The following is a 20,613-nucleotide window of genomic DNA, read 5'->3' as shown; positions in this document are numbered from 1 at the left end:
CAAATGGATTGGCCCACGTTCTGTTTTCCAGTTGCTGCTGCCATTACTTCCATAGCTATCGTTCATGAATCAAAAAAGTGAATCTATATTTACATGTGTCCCATCTGCACAGATTTAGCAAAAGCTTCCAGAAAACTGCAGAGATCCTCCTCTCACTTTCTACTTTTCACAACCCTTGGTGATTTCATGTATGAGCATCTGAAATGTGGGTCACTCCAAAGAAACAGATGGTAGGCTAGGGTTTGGGCTCCAGAGAGCCTTCCCACGATTTTTTTTTTTTTTTTTTTTCCAGCAAATTAACCTCAGTGGGCTCAGTTGCTTACTTGTTTTATTTATTTATTTTTTTTGGGGGGGGGCACACGGGCTTAGTTGCTCCGCGGCATGTGGGATCTTCCTGGAGCTGGGATCGAACCCGTGACCTCCGCATTGGCAGGCGGATTCTTAACCACTGCGCCACCTAGGAAGCCCCACGATTTTTGCTATAGTCATGAGAGGACTCAGTTCCTGAGCAAGCTCCTCTCATTCTCCACCTACCCCTTTTGTCAAATTGGGGGAAACTTTGGAAGAGGACACAGTAGCTCAAATAAAATAGGCAGACACGTAGAAGAATCATAAAGCTTTGTTACTCTAGGAACTTAAGGGTTTTGGTAGGTGGGGAATTGGGAAATCGCTCGGCTTAAGGAATTAACATTTACTGAGCACTACTATGAATTTAACAAATTACTTCTCTTTATCCTCAAAACTCCATTATGTTGGTATCATCAGGAAAATGAGGCTCATAGAAATTATTTACTTTTGCAAGGCTAGAGAGCTAACTGGTGTTAGGATTGAGGTCCTGACCCACAGCTCAGGAACTTTCCACCTTAGATTCAACAAGAAGCATGTAAGAGTGTTGCTCTGGAAATCACATGGTTTAATCAATGCCATCACATCCATTTCAAGTAAATCCGAACTGGTTCTTTATCAATGGCAAATGGCCAGTGAGCTCTCAGCTCACTTCTGATCCTTCTGGGCAATACAAAAACCCTAAACCCTCCCTCCATCTCCCACAGACACAAATCCTATTCCAGTAGTTACTGCATTCCATCCTAGAATTTGGTGAGCTCTGTATTTCTACTTTGCAAGGGTAAAGGGAGGAACATTTTCATTTTAGCTCTGAGCACAAAACATCAAGCTACGTCCTTGGATATAAGGTGTTTATTTTCATTGCTGCTCAAATAGAGCTTTGGCAAGGGATTCAAAAATCCCTGTATTCCATTTCCAGCTCTGACCCTGCCTGGGGTCTTCAGCTATAACTTTAAAACCAGGGATAACAGTCTCTGAATCTCTCTCTACTAGGCAGGTTAGGAGGATTGCTGGGATACTGTCTGTACAATAGTCCAAGCAGTCAGGAAAACAGACACTGTAAATACAGTACATTGTCCCGAACCACCTACTTTTATATATCCCTGCCAAAGACAGGGGGATCTTGACCATTCACACCTGTGATCCTTCTCGACTGAAAGATTCACATATTGTCGAAATGATACAAAGACCCTTTACATTGTGGAGGTGATAATTCGATCTTTAGTTGGAGTCAAATAATCCCACCTCTATGTCAATGCTACGGGTCATCTGTACATTCTTATAGTTTTGAGCTTAACTCCTTAGATTTGTTAATAGATGCTTCCTCCTTGCGAGCGAAGGCTTCCCGAGAGATTTTCTCTTGTGTCCTCAGCGCACAGTAATTAATCAATAAAACTGGCTATTTGAAGGACTACCTAAATGAACTTATACCTAGATCCATTTTTCTTTCTGCTCCAGATATTTCCTCAAAATCTGTGAGGTCAGATAATAGCCATGAAAAAAGGGTGTCTATTTTAAAGTGTTTTACTTTATGCAATGGGGTGAAAGCTCAGATACTCTAATCATTTAAATAATTTCAACGAGTACCCATTCATTCTGGGCCAGGTGCTTGGAAGGGTATTGAAAGAGTTGATGAGATAGAGAAATGCAAGGGTAATAAAATGATAGTCATATACGGAATAAGTCACTACTCAAAACAGAAAGCACATATGCATACTCATTCACACACAACGCAGTAATGGTTAATTTCAATAAGAGTGCTGTGGGTACTTACTGCCTGAAGGACTTCATAAATATCATTTCATTAGCCTTTATAGATGAAGAAACTTAGGTTCAAATATGTTAAATGACCTACCTTAGGTAACAGAGCCATCAAAAGGTAAAACCGAGACTCTGTTCCTCTCCAAAGTCCAAAACCTTTGTCATGGTACTCTGTCATCTCTTACTGTAAAGCCAAGCACATACTATGTACATATATACCTGCAGGTTTCTGTATATGTATGTATATGTATAGGTATGTATGTACCATTTATTTACAATTGAATAGTAGTTACCTTTTTACCTGACTGGCTGGGGAAACACTCTGTTCTAAGAGGCTTGAGGAAATACAAAATATCTAGGATTTAAGGCCACTTGATATACACAGTTCTAAAATGGCCAGCCTGGCAATAGTCTAGAGCAGCCTATATCATCATCTTTTTCATCATCATGTTAATAGTTAACATTTGCCGGATACTTAGCAAGTGGCACAACTAACTGCTTTACGTGCATCACCTTATTTTATCTTCACAATAAATCCATGAGGTAGTTCGCATCCCTGCTTTACAGGTGAGGGAGCCTAGCCTGAGGTAGATAAAGACATGCGTCTATTTTCACACATCTAGTAAGAACTGAAGCCAGGATTCAAACCCCTGTACCTGCCTTAACTGCACTAATCTGCTGCTCTAAGCTTTCCTGGCCTGTTTGAAAAGAAGGCAGAAGGTAGGCTACTCCACCACTCGTGAGAGGGCCACTGACCCGCAGGCACCCTGCAGGGACAGAGGCACAGCCGGGAACGACTGCTCAGTGGGACTAGTGTCTTAGCTGCCTCGCCACGCAGCCTAATCAGACGTCTGCTCTCACTGGAGACACGTGGAGAAGAAGGTACCCACTCTACTTTCAGGCCTGGTCCATGAAACCTCCCACGCTGCCCCTCCACCCACCCTCTCTCGGGGCTGCCACTGGGATGAGGAAGCTGAGGTCTCAGACAAGCGCAGAGCCCCTAAATTAACTACTCCCCAAAACCCCTCTGGGAGGAAAGCGTTCACCATGAGAATCGTTGGCTGGTCCTGCTGAGAAGGAGAAACAAATTCCTGTTGTGCTAGGCCACTGGTATTTCAGGGTTTACTTACTAAAACAACTAACATTTATCCCATTGATATTAACTAATGGCTAAAACGTGCTTCCTATCTTTTTCTAAGACTGGACATCTGCAGAGAAACACACCTGGCCCCTGATATTGCCGTGCCGTAACTGGTCAGACCTAGCTCTATGCGTAGATGTAAGTGAAAATGACCAACTTGAGTTGGCGTTTACAACAGGTTTTCATCCACGTTATTTCATCTTTTTGCCATTCAAAAGCAGGAGAGGTATAAAGGGTTACCTCAACTTTAGAGACAAAGAAACCAGGGTTAAGAATGGCACATTTCCCCACATTCACCAATCAGTGGCAGGACTGACACTTTAGCCCGATCTTCTTACTCAGCACCCAGGGCTCCTTTACCATCCAATGTGATATCCTTTCATGGACCCAGAAAAGAGTTACTTCATCTCTGCTCCACTCCCTGCACGTGATATAGTCGAAATCTTATTAATTAGGTATGAAACCTTTGTTTTTTTACACTCAGTTACAAAAGGCACGTACCCCTGGAAAGGTAAGGCAGAGATGAGCATATACAATGAAGCGCTGGTAAGTATTAGACCAAGAGGAAAAGTTTGGGTCATGGGAATCAGAGAATGAAGGAAACCTGAAACAAGGTGGATTAGCAGGAAATAGGCAAGAAAAGGAACACAAAAGAGGAGCCAATTTCACCTAATTTTGCCACTGAATACTTCTCAGGCCTTCTCTGTTCCCAAACCACACCACTTTGATGCTACAGGACTCTCACATACCACATTCTGGAAATACAGCTTAACAGCAGTCTTAAAAAACAAAGCCAGGAAACACCCAAACACAGACCCACACTGGAATCAGATTTCAAAACTTCCTCCCTCCAGGATTTACTAAGCACTATTATATGCCAGGCCGGGCGCTGGGAGGTGGGTCACAGTGATGAACAAGAGGTAAGTGCTTCTTATCCTCCAAAAATGTATCGTGCACCCACTGTGCCAATTAACAGCTTCTGTGATCACAGACAAGTCACTTTACCTCTCTGAGCTTCAACAACTACGGAAGTTAACTCACTGGCAATATCTACAAGAAGGTGGTCTAAGAAAGAGGATTCGAAGAGCAAACGTACGTCAACCTGCTCCGCAAAGGGCTGTTTAAATCCAACTGTCTGCTTAGTATTGACGTTTCCTACCACACGGATACCACAAAACACTTATTCCACACAGACCACTGGCCAGGGGGTGTGTAGGGGAGCTTCTGCTTCTCTTTTTACTGCCCTCCATCAGCCCAGCTGCTGTCACAGCCTTTGGTCCCCAGGACACCTGAAGAAAGACGAAAGGCCCTTGGACCAACTGAAGTCACTGGATATTCCATGGGTTCCATGGGGAAATGTCAAGCTACCTCAAGAGAAGCAGGTTTCTTTACTCATTCATTTAACAAGTATTTACTGAGCACCCTGCCTCTGTGGTGTTCCTGAGTGAGGAAGCCAGGAAGAAACATTTTAACAGTTGATTGATTTTAAATTGTATCAGAGCTTAAGGCATACAGATTCCTGAGACAGAGCCACATGAGAAAAGACCTACACGGGTTAAGCTGGACTGGAAAGGTCTCTGTGAAAACGCGGGACGTCGGTGGACACCTAAAGGACGAGGCATTGCCCATGAGAGAGACGCGCAGGGGAGTCCGGGCAGAAGAATCCACACAGGCAGGCACCTCAAGTTGAAGAAGAGTTGACTGTGTTCAGGAACGGGAGATGTCTGATGGGCTTCACAGGAAGAGGCTGTGAAGGGGGCAAGGTGGGTGGAAGCTACTTATTTTCACAAACCACCAGCTCCAGAACTTCTCGGAGCCTTTATGCTGTGAATGTTATCACGAGGCTCTAAGGAAAGGACCCAGAGCGTAGGTCCCCCCAGTGCTCCCGTCGAACCTCCGGAAGACAGATGCAGCCAGGACACGCTGGGAAATGTTCTTCCAGAGTGCTGATGGCGCGATTACTTCTGATTGTCTCAAGACACAGGTGATTTGAAATGTGCATCACTGCTCGTCCTGTCACCAGGCGGCTGACACCTCAGCTAATTATTCAGAGCGTCTGATACGGCTCCCTGAATTCTGGCAGGACTCATTTACAAAGGAGGAGGTTTCCACAGATGGGCTGGCCTATGAGCCCAGGCAAGTCAGTTACACGTTCAAACCGAAAAGAAACTGTGTGAACACTTGACTTTTAAATGATTAAATTCAAGGACGATAATCACCCCATTCTTATATCCTAGGCCAAAGACAGGGAAACTGAGGGAAGAACAGGACACTGCTTTTATTCAGATAATCACATAAGTGAAAAGCAACTTTTATGGAAACAGTACAGGATTCTTGGAAAATATCGCTAGTCTCTTAAATAAATCTGTGGCACCACTATCATCTTTTCTCTGTTAATAACCTCTTCAAACATGCTTTGCAAAAGGATAGTTTTCAACAGCCAGCTCCTCTTTCCCCCCCACATCCAAAAATTCAAAATCAGATCAGACACTGCTGTTCTTCCACATTCAAAACTATTTCTGAAACCAGAAGTGGCTGTGTTTATACATCAGGGAGGTAGGTTTGGGCCCAGAGAGAGTTAAATTAATATCCTGGCTTCACCAGTTCAACTTACCGTACATCTTCATTTGCCCAGTAACACAATCCACAGCCAACTGCTAACCAAGTCAATATGTGGTAAGACTAACAGCCACCCTAACTTGCCTTGATAATTATTCTCCTTTAACTGACATAATATTCAATATACTGTTGTTGAGAGCAATAATGCTAAAATTGATGCCTTGAGGGCTACAAGACAATTGAGTTTTAGCCAGATAAAATGACTTGTACACTAATAGTGCATCATAGGGTTCCACAACATTTGGACGCACATTTTATAGTCTACCTGCTCAAAAATGTTACATATAACTATATTCAAAGTCATCTGAGCATACCTTATTATTACTATATATAATTTTTAAAGTACTGGCCAATAATCAAATAACATTGCTTGAGAGGAAAAAAAGGTTTATTTCTAGAGTCTAGCTCTTGCTTTTCTTTGTTTTTTAATGAAATGAGCATTTTCTCACTACATAAGTAACAGTATTGTGTCCTTCGACCTCTTGCTTTTTTCCTAAACCAAGAATTGTTTTCACAAGAAACAAGCAGATGATAAATGCTGAATGACAAAAAGCATCATTTAAATAAAATCCATATTACATCAATCCTACCAATAAAACAAGACAAACTAAACCTAGTGTTCCTCTAATGTAAAAATCATCTATGATTTTTCAAAATATCAAGTGGAGAAAACAGATAATAATTTGAGACTGTCAGAATCTCTATGAAATGAATGAAAATTAATTATAATTTTCACAATTAAGTAATTAAGTATCACAATAAATGACAGTTTTTTATATGCAGTATTTCACCCCAAAATAAGAGACTATAAATATTAGTTTGTGGTTTTGTTGAATTTTCCTCTGAAATTTAATTTCTCTTATAATTTTGTATCTTTAAACTTAGGTCCTCTTACAAAATGAAGCATGGAGCACATTTTCTATGCTTGTCTTAGAGTTACGTTGAAATGCTGAGAAAAAATTAACACCTAAGTAATAATTTCATGTAAAACAAAGAACAGGCACTGTTCAAGGCAGAACATTAGCGTTATACCAGAGAACAACCAGCAGGTTCTGTACTTACTGCCAGCAAAATGCTACAGTACACTGGGCTGTCACGACCGCAAATAATCACAGTCATGCACGTATCTATGTGTTTCAACAGTAAAAGACCATGCGTGTGGTCCAGATAGCTTAGGCAAAAATAGACCCATAGAACTGAAATACAGCATTGGTGACAGAACTAAGCATCACAGTGGAGGCAGTACAGATGGGACCAGATCAGGGCATATTACTCTACATTTTGAAGAAAGGAAAGAGTGCTTAGCCAAGCGGACAACTTCCATTCAAAAATCTGCAACAGGTTTGTTCCTTCCTGTAGGGTAAAATCCATCCCAAATGGACATTAATAATCATGTGTGAAAACAACTGCGGAAAGACATGGCACTGTGCGCAAATCTCCAGGCCGGCATGAGCGGGGACTGTGAAACTGGTGCCATGCTTTGTTCTTCCTGGCCCCTGGGCCCCCTCAGGCCCCCTGACCACCCAGGACTTCACTTTCCACTCACCCCACTGAAACATCCCCATCCTGAGGCAAATGAGATCATGCTTATGAAGATCTTCTATAAACTGAACACGTCATATGTAATTATTCCTATTATCAACACCATCTCATCTTCTTAGGGCCAAGTTCCCTGTGCCTTTCAAGTTGACATCTCACTGCGAAATGATTCTGTGCTAACTGAAGCAGTCATGGGAGCAGACAGGTGTTCCTATCGTCCCTCTTTCTCTGCTTCCACTCAGCATCCCTCATTTGCTTGCCCACCCTGGCTCACACCTGGTGGTACCACACAGGAGAATGACAGGAATGTGTGTGTGTGTGTTCATGCCAGGTTAAAGCGAGGGCGAGACTTCAGCCCCCGCCCCCCTCGCCCCCCATCACATACCAAGCTGGCAGCCTTACACACAACACAGGGTGGTTCGGGGAATCAACAAGGCTGGCAGAGCCAAAACCAATTTTTTTTCTGAAGGGCTCGGTTCTCCTGGTATTATCCCCCGTAAGACATTTCAAAACATCACTTCAGATTCTACCTTCTCCAACTGTGATCTCCTTTGGCAGGAGGGAGTATTTCCTCATCGTCCAGTGTAGTCTTTTTGGATCCTGGGGTCTCCCAACATGCTGCTTTCAACATTTACCCTTCAAGGGTCGTAGGAAGACAGATGGCCATAAAAACATTTCAGAGGCAAAGTACACAACGCAAAACGACTCATGACATACGGCAAAAAATGATGAAAAAGGCGAGGACGCAGGGGGCGCGGGCAGTGGAGGCTGCAGGCCTTCAGGAAAGTCTCAAGACCCTTACCAGACCGGAAAAGCCCCTGACAAAAAGAAGGGGCTCAGGCTGGAGGAATAGGTGCTGTGAAGGCCAAATCTATAACCAGGGTCTGCATGTTACGGAATGTCAGAGTTTACTGGTTACAGAAGCAGGGAGTTTACAGAGTCTTCCCTTTGATTTGGATGAAGAAGCAATAAATGGTTAGGGTACAGAGAAGAGACAACTAAGAAAATACCAAACCTATCAAGTAAGTGCGAGAACGAGCCCTGCTAAACCCAGGTGAAGTGCAATCTCAGATCTTCCCACACCTATCACCCACCTCTGCGCCCTCCCTGTTAGCAGGGCTTCAGTAAGACCTGCTGGGGAAGCCAGGAGGCCTGTGTTGTGGTGGGAGGGAGCTGAATTAAAAAAAATGCAAACAGAGCAACCCTAGGCAGGAGGCTACTGTATCCTTTCTAACGTCCACCACGAGCACGGATGCCGGCCTGCTGGCACACGGCTCCTTTTTTCCAATCCCCTGACCAGTCCGCCGAAAGGACCATGTTAACCAGCACGGGGTGTGCATGCCTGGGTCTGAGAGGGGCAGGAAGGAGGGCTGCTTTGCCAATGGCTCCTCCCCAGCCCTCCTCCAGCTGGCCCCAGACACCGGCTTTGACGTCCTCCCCCTACCTGAAGGATGTACCCCCGGACGTAGTCGCGCAGTGTCCAGCCCAGGCCATGCAGGATGTGCAGCACCTCTTCCTGCTTCAGGACGCTAAAGAGACGGTCCAGCAGGATCTTGAGCCGCACGGGCACCGCCTGCGTCCCGTATAGCATCAGGCTGCTGATGTCGAACACCACGTTGGACTGCACGATCTCCACTTGGGTGGGGTGGTACAGGTGCTGCGTGCTGAGCTTATCCAAGGCTGCGGTGGTCCAGCCAGAGGTCCGGGTGCAGGAGAGAATAAAGAGATAAAAAGGAGAGGGCCGAGACAAAGAAAGGAGTGATGAGTCACTGGAAGTTATGGGGCCTCCATTTCTACAGCTGGATCAAAACCACAGATGTTTAAGCAGGACTGTGCAATGTAAATACTGCTCTTCCCACCTCCTCCCTGTTTGTTTTCTTTTGCTTTTAGATTCTGCGTGTTTATAAATTGCAGATGACAGCAAACACAAAACAAATTCGGCTTTTAAGGAAGAGAGCCACTGAGGAGGTTTCTAAATGACTGCGGCTGCGCTAAAAACCTGGCTAATTAATTTGTTAATTGAACTATGGCTCAAGCCAAGTTACCATGGTGTTCCTCCTCCCCTCACCAAAAGAAGGAACACACACACAATTGCCAACTCAGGCCACAAGAACAGACTCAACCAACATTGCTTTTCTGAATAAGATTCACCCCTTATGGATGCCCGGATGGTTTGAGAGAGAGGTGTTCTTTAGACTTACAGGGATAAAAGGTCTAACTCAGAGGGAATCAGGAAAGCTGACTTCGGGGGGCACTAGTCATTTACCCCAGGCTGAATTAGCTAAGGGGAATTATCCCAAGATTTAGTTCTCCAATATTCCCCTCTTGCCATTTACCTGTTAGTTCAGTGTTCTCTAAAAGTTATTCAAGAGATACAAACACAAAAAGAAATTCAAGTTGTAATTCGGTACTTTATTAACAGCTCTGACAAAGGCTTAGTAGGAGATGAAAATGGGGGAAAAAAATGACTAAAATCAACGTATGAGAATTTCTGCTTATTTCAGCTGCATCATCTCAGTGCAGAAAACTGAGGATGACCATTTTCAGAGTAAATATTTTTAGTGGAAATAATATTTCAACAGTCAGGCCTTTTTCTCCTCAAATCTAAGAAATCACATCTTTCCCCCTAGCCATGAAAGCCAAGATAAGGCCATACATTCTCATTCCCACCTTTATCTGATTTCCTGGGAACCCTATTGCAGATAATGTAATGACATTTTTCCTCAGTTTCTCTAAAGTGACCCATTAAGATAATACTGTCTCATCTGCAGGGCTCAAAGAGATGCTGCAAAGATGAATGAGATAACGGGTGAGAGGTGCTTTGAACTCCTAAAGAGAACACAAAGGCACTGGATCAACTGTCAGAACTGTATACATATGATCTTCTGGAGATTAAAAGAGATAAACATGTGAGCCTGAAAGATGCTCATCTAATCTCATGAGTCAGGCAAATGGGTATCAGACAACAACTGCCAGGCTCAAATTCTAACTGTACCCGTGAGCACCCAAGGTTTCTCCAAGTTCTAAACCACAGCCTGGCCTTTTCACAACCTCTCTTCCTGGTATCTTCTCCCCGAACGGCACAGGCTACCGGACATGTATACTCTGAGTAACTCCTCTTTTAATATACCAATATTTCTGCATATTAATGAGGGTATTTAAAAGTGCATGCACACACACACAATTTTTAGTATTTCAAATGTATTTTTTCAGGGTTCCTCCTCCACTCTCATTTCCTCCTGACTTGTGGTCACTGGAGAGTTCATGTACTCTTGATAAATTGCCTTCTTACATCCACAGTGTAAAGGCCCTTATCATTTACCCGCTGGCTTCATTCAACACATTTACTCCCAGGAATACTTTGTCAAAGAGTTCGGGTTTCCTCATACTTCATTTCTTGCAGCTGATTTGTCTGATCTTTCCTATTCTAGTGGTTAAGTCAACTTTGAATAAATAGCTTTAAAAATTAATTTAACGTTTGGGAAAGATAAGGGATTCACAAGCCTAGGGATTGAAGTCTTCTCTCACTCCACAGGGCATTTAGGCGGCAAAAATGCTCGAAAGAAGTATTATTATCCCTGTTCTTCTTCAAGTACAGCTTAACTACTCAGCCTTCTGATGAGTGGCTGCTCTGCTTACAGAATCCAGCATCCAGGTCGAGGGAAATATGCTCCTGTTTCCCTTATCAACCGTCCTGGCCCATATCAAACACTTCTTCACAAAATACACTGCTGTGACCAAAACACATATGAAATTGGGAGGATTGAGCAGAGGGGAAATAAAATGGCATCAAACCTGATTTTTGTCCATGTGTTCGGGACCCTGTATTTATGCACTGAGTATATGCGTGTATGTGTGCCAATGTGTTTTAGGGCCAGGTGGAAAGCTGTCATCCCTCTCCCTCCCACTCCTTAAAAAGGACTGGCAGTTTTAGAAGATGAAGAGGACTAAACTGTTGAGGGCACAGAAACGAAGAGAAGTTGTTCAGAGAATTGAAAGAGCACAGGTAGAACAGGTAAAGCAAAAATACTTCCCTAGATACGCTTGTGAGACCATCAGAGAGTGACAGTATTAAAAGGACATCACTGATTCTTTAGCACGCCACATGTCAAGAAGTAGGAATCCTGTTGTAAGCCACATAAGCATACAGTGGAGGTCAACAACTTTTTCTGTAAACGGCCAGACTGTAAATATTTTAGGTTTATGGGCCATGCCTCGTGTTTCAAAACTACTCACCTCTGCTATTATAGAGGGAAAACAGAGCAGATGTACACTAATGGGCGTGTCTGTGTTCCAATAAAACTTTATTTACACAAATAGATACCTGGCTACATTTTGGGTTCTGATAGGGAAAATGAAAGGGCAGGCCAAATATTTAAAGAAAGTCAATAGTTGATAAGGAAGTTGATAAGGAAAAAGCCCCAAGGGTGTGATTTAAGCAGCAATTACCTAAGAGATGAGCCAGAGGAAGGCTTGAACAATTAACCTGCCCAGCTTGCAGGCGTCAACCACAAATTCCAGCATAAACATATCATCAAAGATTACGCTCGGTCACATTTCTTGAATGAATCAAAATTTCCTGCTTTATAACTGCCGGATTGTACTGCATCACCAACTTGTCAAAATCTTTGGGTCGGGGGATGTCTCCTTGGTCAGCAAAGGGTTAAGGAACGATTTTTAAATTGTCGTAATAACAGTAAACTGAGAACTGGACTTCTGCCTAATGTCATGCTCTTCCTATGTCTGATTGTGGGGCATTCAAGTCTGGATCTCCGGCGGGTTAGGAATATGAACTGGGCCAATGGGAATGAAGGAAAGGGAGGGCAAGAACTGGTTCAGCAGGATGGAGTGGGAAAAGATGGTCACCTACGTTTATGAGCCACGGGCCGAATCAACTGCTAAAATGGTCCTAAGATGGTATTGCCCAAATTCTATTTCCAGATGAAATCTTAACCAGAAATTGAGTATAAAAATAAATGAAAGTGAAGCCACTCTTGGTAAAGCTCAAGTGAGCGTGGATTTGACTTCCCACGTGCGTGACTCTCTCCTTCCCTTCCTCCTGTTGAAGCATCTCAGTGGGACCCCTAGAGTTCCCAGAAGCACAGTTTGGAAAGCATTTTTCTACACAATAAAGTGATATCAATTGTTTTGCCTGCTGTGCCTTCTCTTCATTCTGGGAACAGAAGCTGGGTTTCCCTACGGGGGACCCCTTTTCTCCTACACTCAGTACCATTTATTTCATAGAATAGAACATTCCTGAAGCCAGGCCTGGAAAACCAGTACCTCCCAGTTCCTTGGCCACAACAGCTAGTTTAAGAATGGACAAGTTACGGAAATCTGAAGAGTGATATTGAACCCAGGCTTTCAGTTAGAACTACGGGGACGTTCTCGCTCTCCTTGAAATTCGTAGCTGGCAAACAGGCTTGGCAATGAGAATCACACGGAGGACAGCAGAGCTGCAGGATGGGCTGAGAAAGACTAAGGACTGACAATGTGGTCTGATCCACAAGATAGGGATATGGCAGTGCCTGAGGGTGGGACCCGCCTGGAATTCTCAGTTACAGGAGCCAACAAAATCTCTCTGTCTCCCCTTTTTTCTTTCTATGTCTGCTTGAAGTAGCAGTCTGCAGTTTGTATCTAAAAGAGCCTTGACTAAGAATTCCCTTTTTGAGGTATTCTTCCAGCTGGATAACATGTATTTCAAAGGAGGTGTCAGTGGTTCAACCAAAGGTATGTTAGTTCCAGGCCAAATGCAATTCACAATTTCTCCAGTGATTGGAATGAGGGTATACAGAACAATTTCACATCTCATACAAATTTGCAAAGGGTGATGGACACCATCAACAACATTAATAAATAAAAACAGCTGTCACATGGGAGGGTGAAGGAAATGACCATTTAAGTACCAACTGAACGCCAGGCATCATTCTAAGGGGCTACAATGATCTCATTTAATGCTTTAAAACAATTAAAAGCACACGGTATTACTGTTACTGCCTATTCGGAGATCACAAGCTCCACGAGGGTCATTAACTGGCCTAAGGTCACTTGGTTACTTCTTCCAAGAAATTCTGTTTCCACCACACGTTCAGATAAGCAGTCAATAAGCAACTCTGGAAACGCGCAAGTCTTCATCGTGTTGGAAGTCCCTAACTCCCAGCAATCTGGGCTTCCTGCCCATCACTCTGCTGAAGCGAGCATTTCAAAAGTCACCAACACCTGCCTTTCTACGAAATCCAATCGCTTTTCCCTTCATTATTCTCCATGATCTTGCCATAACCGCTGACCTTATTGATCACCACTCCTTCTAAAACGCTCTTCTCCTTCATTCACGCATACATGCATTTATTCACCGGCACTTAACCACTTACCACCAAGGCAGGTGCTGCATGCAGATGCAAACTTTATCTATGCTATAAAAGAGAGGTGACAAAATACTGTAGGAAACAGAAGAGAGGGCAACTCTGCCGGGAAGGCATCGTCTTGAAAGATATCAGCAGGTGAGAAAGGAGGAGGGCAGTCCAGGTAGATGGATAACTAATAAGCCAGGGGTTCTCAAACACAGTGTGTCTCAAAATCAGATGAAGGGCTTGCTAAAACATAGGTCGGAATGCTGGGCCACCTTCTCCTGGAGTTTCTGATTCACTGGGTCAGGGGTGGAGGCCAAGAATTGGCATTTCTAACAAGTCTCCACAAGACACTGATACTGCTGGCCAGGGACCATACCTTGAGAACCACTGCACTAATAAGGTGTGGGAAGAGAACTGAATATCCAAAGAATGTGTTAAACTTGCGGCAAAAGAATTGAAGATACATATATAAGTCAGATGGGCAGTCTGTAAGAAACCTTAACACTGCAGGCCAAAACCTGTGGAAAGCTTATAAAATCATTTTATTTCTGGTAAGTAGGATATAGAAAATATTCCACATTTTATAAGAGGAAAATGACTTATAATTTTAGATTTAAAACTTGGACGAGAATCCAGAAATTTAAAGCAACAGTTGTCAGCTGGGGACACATGGCCACAGAGCCACAACCCCTAAAGAAGAAGGGTTGAGAGGGAGATGGTCATGTATCCTTTGAAAAATTACCCCAGGTGATGGTAACATACACCCCTACACAGGCCACACTGAAAACCAGAGATGAGTTAGGGGACAGGATGGCCTAGAGTCAAGTGAAGAGTAGGAAATTTTTGCAATACTCCACTGGGAGATGCCTTAACTCACTGGACTTCAAGTTATGATCTGCCTAAACCTGGGGTATGTGCGGGCCCTTCAGAGATATGAAGACATAGGGACTCAACTTCCAGATCCTACAAGCCTGTATTTACTCCTTCCTAAAACTCATCCCCCTGAGAACAGGCCCGCCTGTTGATGCAGATCATCCATCCCCAATCCTCCTTTGAAAACGATACCCTTCCTCCTTTACCAAATAAGGGCATACTCTGACTTGACTTATGCAGTGAACTGGCCCAGGATGTAAAGCTCTCCTGGGTGACAAAATAATGGACAATTTGAATGGCTTTGTGAAGCCTTGTGTAATGATCAATAAAAACACCACAAACCTGGAAAAGGAACCTCTTTCCCTGACTATGCATATACGAGGAAAGGGTAGCTAGGACCTGGTATTTGGGTTTACACTGGAATATTCAAAATTCAGACATGACGTAAAATGGGGCCGTAGTCCCGCACTCACCTCTTGCATTCCTATCTATTTAATCACATATCCTTTTTTAGAAGCATCCTGTGAGAGCAAAGCAAAAGTGTTCAATGCTGAAAATGGCTTTTCCCTCCGTTCTTTTCAATTATTCCTGATACTCACCCCCAGGAGGTGTCATCACCTGGGAAGAGGAGCCCTGGAGCACATGTGACGCCTACTCTTTTAAATTCAGTTTGAATATTTTCCCAGACCTACGAAATTTGTAAGATACACTGAATAAAACCTGTGGATAGGAATTTTACATGATTTCTTTCAGAAATGATGTTTATCATTTAAGAAGGAAGTCATTACCCATTTAATCAAATACTATCAAATACTTATTTTGACTAATCATTTTCATCTTATAAAGTCTTGAATATTTCCACATCCTGTTAAGAGAAATAAAATTAAAATAAATTATGATCTAAATGGCAAAGCACTTAATTTTTAGCAGTGTATAACTTTTCATTAAACACATTAAAAGTTTGACCATGTTTTTGTAAAATAAGACTCTTATCTACTTTGTTCCTAAAGTCCGACACCAACCGCATTATCAAAGTAATACCCTGACTTCTAACATACTCATTTCAAAAGAAACTTGTTATACATTATAGTGTATCATTACTAATTAAGGAATGAGAAATAGCATTTCTATTGTATACTTAATAAATTCATTTTAGTAGCTTCTTATTTTTTTCTGGACTGTTTTAACAAACTATCCTATGAAATGCAGTCCATGATTTATTTTTTTATAATTTTTCTCAAAATGCGTATTAATACATTCATTTGAACTGACATATGTGTGCACTTTTTTTTTTCCAAAATGACAATTAAGTCTGATTTAGCAGCCTGATTTGACCATGAGCACTGGTGGAAATTTTCATCCGTTAAGATAGCTCAATCTGCAGTAAAAAAAAAAAAAAAAGATATACTGCAGAAGTCATCTTAATAACCAACAGAGTATTTTCATTTTCTCGATCTTTTTGGTATATACAAGAATAAATGATATGCCTCTAAATGAAAGACTAACAGCTAAATTTATAAGCAGGCATTTGCTATGTCTTGTTAATGCCTTTTTCCAGAAATTGAGAAAGTAAATGACTCTAACAACATCTGGGTAATAAGGTGGATTATTTCCATTTCTTTCCTTTTAACAAAACTAACTGATCACTGTGTAACTGCGGGCACATAATCTGCAATGATTTCTAAGAACCAAATAAGAATGTGATAAAGTTCTCAGTCCCACCTATTCATGTGAAGAGGTGTCCAAGCACTTAGATTTGCAAAAATGGGGAAGGACCTGATAGTGTACCTTTTCTCTTTCTTACAATAAGTACTATTCATTTATTGACACAGGAACTAATCTAGGAAGAAAAAAATTTATTGCACTATCCATTTTACTGACAGATGCATTTCTGACAAAAATCGACTTTGTTTAATAAATGATGAAAATCTGTAATATTTACACTGCTTTTATCTTATTCCTCTTGATCAAAATTAAACAATAAAATTTCCACTTATAGATGTATTATCTTATTTTCTTAATTTTCCTTGCAGACACGAATGATAAAAGATTTCCCAGCAAGCATATATTTCATTTGTAGTAGTGTTATCTGGGGACAGTGAACTGGAAACAAGAGTTAAGGAGAGAGGGCTTCCTAGGTGATGCAGTGGTTAAGAATCTGCCTGCCAATGCAGGGACATGGGTTCGATCCCTGCTCCAGGAAGATCCCACATGCCATGGAGCAACTAAACCTATGCGCCACAACTATTGAGCCTGCGCTTTAGAGCCCGTGAGCCACAACTATTGAGCCCACGTGCTGCAACTACTGAAACCAACGTGCCTAGAGCCCGTGCTCTGCAACAAGAGAAGCCATGGCAATGAGGAGCCTGCGCACCACAACGAAGAGTAGCCCCCGCTCACCTCAATAAAAGAAAGCCCATGCACAGCAAAAAAGACCCAACTCAGCCAATAAAATAAATAAATTTATTTTTAAAAAAAGAAGAGTTAAGGAGAGAAAAAATAATAACTTAGAACAAGATTTTAAAGTTCCCATTGTTTTAAAGAGTGCTGTTTGTCCTCCACATGGAGGACAGATTTTCCAGGTCCAGATTCCAAGGGTTCAAATGCTAGCTCTGCCACTGAGTTGCTGTATAACCTTGGCAGGTTCCTTAGCATGTGAAAATGCTGGAATGGCTCTTTGTTTTCAAAATTCTCTGAGGGGCAGGCAAGCCAACAGCAAGAAGACCACTACCTTAGTACAAAGAAAAAGAAAGGGAGAACAAAGAATCAAGACCAAGCTAACAAGTACGGGGAAGAAAAGAGATGCCTGGAGTGGCGATGAGTCACAGTTACAGGATGACTGAGATTTTTCAAGTTTGGAAGATTTGGATGGGAAATCAGCTGAGACAAAGGGGACCAACCAGAATTGCAGAGGAGCTGCCTCCCCAGCTGCCCACCGGTGACCATCTGCCTCTAGGCGTCCAGCTATTCCTACACCAGACAGTCTATCCCTAACCTGTCAGCTGAGCTCTACCCAAGGTCAGAGATGTCACAGATACTCACTGAAAAAATATAAATTCAAGGAAAAGAAAAACAAACAGAAGACAATCATACATAATCCCACCAACCAAAGGCACTATTGTCTGCATGTTGACGTAGCTGCATCTACTTTTCTTCAGTCCATAATTCTATATAGTTAGGCTCACGCTACAGTTACACATCTCTATCTTGCTGTTGTTTTCCTCACGGAACTTTATATAGCATGATCATTCAAAATTATCTCTGACTACTTAGTGCCCATACATGTTTCCACTGCAGGTCCCCTAGATGTATCCCTCCTCTCTGGCCTAACTTCTACCACTTCAGTAGAGGCTTTTAGACTCTCCTAAGTCCACCACTACTGCAAGTGCCTCCTGACTGGTTTGGTGTGGTGTGGCCTGCCTCTGTCCTCTCTGGTGTAATACAAAAAGAACAGAGTCAAGAGTCTCAAAAGACTGCTTCGAATATCTCTCTCTTCTGCTCAAACGTTTCCAGTAATGCCCCAGCCCTACCGTCCCAGCCCCCCAAATTCTTAACCTGGGTCAGAAGACCTTGGAAAGACTGATTTACTTTCCAGCCTAATAACTCTCTGACGTGGCTCTCTGTTCCAACCAAAGTGAGCTGCCCACTGCCTTTCAAACAAAACTAGTGAGGAAAGCAGACTTTAAAAAAATACACATTAACACACAGTATTACAAACTGGGTATGTGACATGAGAACATAATTTAAACAGGGGCAGGGATGGGGTGTTCCAAGCAAAGCCATTTTTGCTTGGATGTGAACATGGGAGAGTAGCACATGACGAGGCTGGAGAGACAAGCCGCGTTCCATCTGCTGAGCTATGTTTTTCAAATTTTCTATTTTCAACGCTGCTTGTGAAGACCCTTTCCTTCTCCTTTATCTTTTTAACTACCCTTCTCTTCCAGCTTTAATACAAGTTATGTTTTCCTTTTCTATAAAACTTGGAGAGGTCCCCTCATCCAGGAGCAAAGTGTCTCAACAATAACAGCACTATGTGCGCCAATCACGCAACGCACATCCCAACTACATGCAGCCCATTTACTAGGTCGCTTCTGTGCCTATTTTATCGTAAGAGCTTCAACAACCATATCAGAAACATAGCCAATCCAGGGTGTTCAGCCCTTATCTTGCTGAGTGGATGAACAGAGCTAGTGTACAAAGACAGGATTTGATTCCGCTGTGCCACCCAATTCTGAATTTCACCCATGTCTCGTTCTCAGCCTTCCCCTTTGCTCTTTACACGCTGGATAATAGTGAGGGTAGGTGATTACAGTAGTTTAGGAAGTGAGATGGGGCTGCTAGCTGAGCAGGAATTAACTAAAGTTGCATAATTTATTCCCTTTCCTACCATGTCAAGCATTATTTGGGGGCACCCAATGGATTTCTAGGTAAAAGCAGTATGCAATCTAGTGGTGTTGAAGAAAACAAGCTTAACACCAGCGCGCAGAGACTGGATCATAACAAATAGGCATTATGAGGATCACAGCACAGATCACCAAGTCTGTGATCCATGTGCTAGGTTTATGGTCTCCTAGCTATAGGAGTAGAGCCATCCTCCTCCATGTCCATGGGTACTGACCCATGGATGCAACCAACTGCGGATGGAAAATATTCACACACAAAAAATTCCATAAAGTTCCAAAAGCAAAACTTGAATTTGCCGTGTTCTACAACAATTTGCATAGCACTTACATTGCATTAGGTATTACAAGTAATTTAGAGATAAGAAAGTATATGGCGGATTTGGGAGGATGTGCATAGGTTACACACAAATACTAGAGCATTATATAAGGAACTTGAGCATCCATGGATTTTGACATCCACGTGGGTTCTGGAACCAAACCCCTTAGATACCAAGGGACAAGTGTATAGACTCTGAAAATGGGTCAGAGAGCAGCCAACACAATGAGATTATAAGAAGAGCATCTACAAAGAAAAGATTATTTTTCTTTTGTAAAAGGTCTGGAGGAAAAAAAAAAAAAGCAAACAGATAAATTAACCTCATTTTAATATGCAGAATTTTACTGGGAAAAAGAAAAAGGTTTAACTACACAATATGGATACTAGTTAGAAAAAGAAAAAAAAATTCATACAATGAGAGCTTCTTAAATGGTAAATTAGGTTACTGAGGGAACATAATTTACCTGGATTTCTTTAAAATGCCAGAAACAGAAGCTTACACTGGTAATTTTCTGGCTATAAAACATAGGAGAAATTGAGGCCTGGATATAATTTCAATAAACACTTTGATAGGATCTATAGTTTTTCAAAGGAAAGTGGTGGGTACGCCACAAGACCCAAAAAAGACACAGAAATCAGTGTGAAGAACTCATTTCTATCAAGAACAGAATCACCATAAGGACAACAGCCGGAATTTTTGTGGCTCATTAATGTAAGTTATGTAATGTAAATGTAAAGTAAGTATAAAATGTAATGCAAGATATGTAATAAATGTGAAGTAATATATACTTTTAACTACATTGCCAACTTAAAGAACAAAGTAATGTCCTTTATAAAATTCAGTTTTTGAATGTATAAAATAGTACTGGCGGTGTGAGAGGGGTGGTTATAAAAGAACTTGCATCTATCAAATGAAATGTGAATAACTATTTTTTTATTTCAATTTTTAATAACAGGAATTACTCCCCAAACCTTCAAATAAATTAAAATAAATGTAAACCTGTAATTCTACAGACTTCACTTCCAATATTTTCTGTGAAGGTCACAGAAATAAGAACATATTCAGATACTTTTTTTTCTTAATGTAGGAGTATAAAAGTGCTTTTCACTGATCCTAGAAAATTGGCTCTCAGTGATAGTTTATACTTCTTAGTTTTCCACAACTTTTTTTAAACATAACTTCCTTTAAAAGCCAAATTCAAGTGACATAGGTGGTTTTCACAGGAATACGCTCGAACACTTCAGGCCCTGATGTCCAGTGGACTC

At 42.0% G+C, this 20,613-nt stretch overlaps 1 protein-coding gene across 10 annotated transcripts in view; it reads right to left on the bottom strand.

Moving 5' to 3' along the window:
* BNC2 (basonuclin zinc finger protein 2) overlaps positions 1–20,613 on the bottom strand; it is a 402,347-nt gene that overhangs the window by 108,816 nt on the left and 272,918 nt on the right. For 9 of the 10 annotated variants that reach the window (XM_057720988.1, XM_057720987.1, XM_057720985.1 and 6 more), the window contains one exon: positions 8,850–9,085. In XM_057720988.1, the coding sequence (XP_057576971.1) occupies positions 8,850–9,085 (236 nt within the window). Of the gene's footprint in view, positions 1–7,935; positions 8,035–8,849; positions 9,086–20,613 lie in introns of those variants that run through there. The other variant, XM_057720994.1, reaches the window with a different exon arrangement.

The sequence above is a fragment of the Hippopotamus amphibius genome, chromosome 2, assembly GCF_030028045.1.
Source record: "Hippopotamus amphibius kiboko isolate mHipAmp2 chromosome 2, mHipAmp2.hap2, whole genome shotgun sequence".
Taxonomy (NCBI): Eukaryota; Metazoa; Chordata; class Mammalia; order Artiodactyla; family Hippopotamidae; genus Hippopotamus; species Hippopotamus amphibius.
This window is presented reverse-complemented; position numbering and strand designations above follow the sequence as displayed.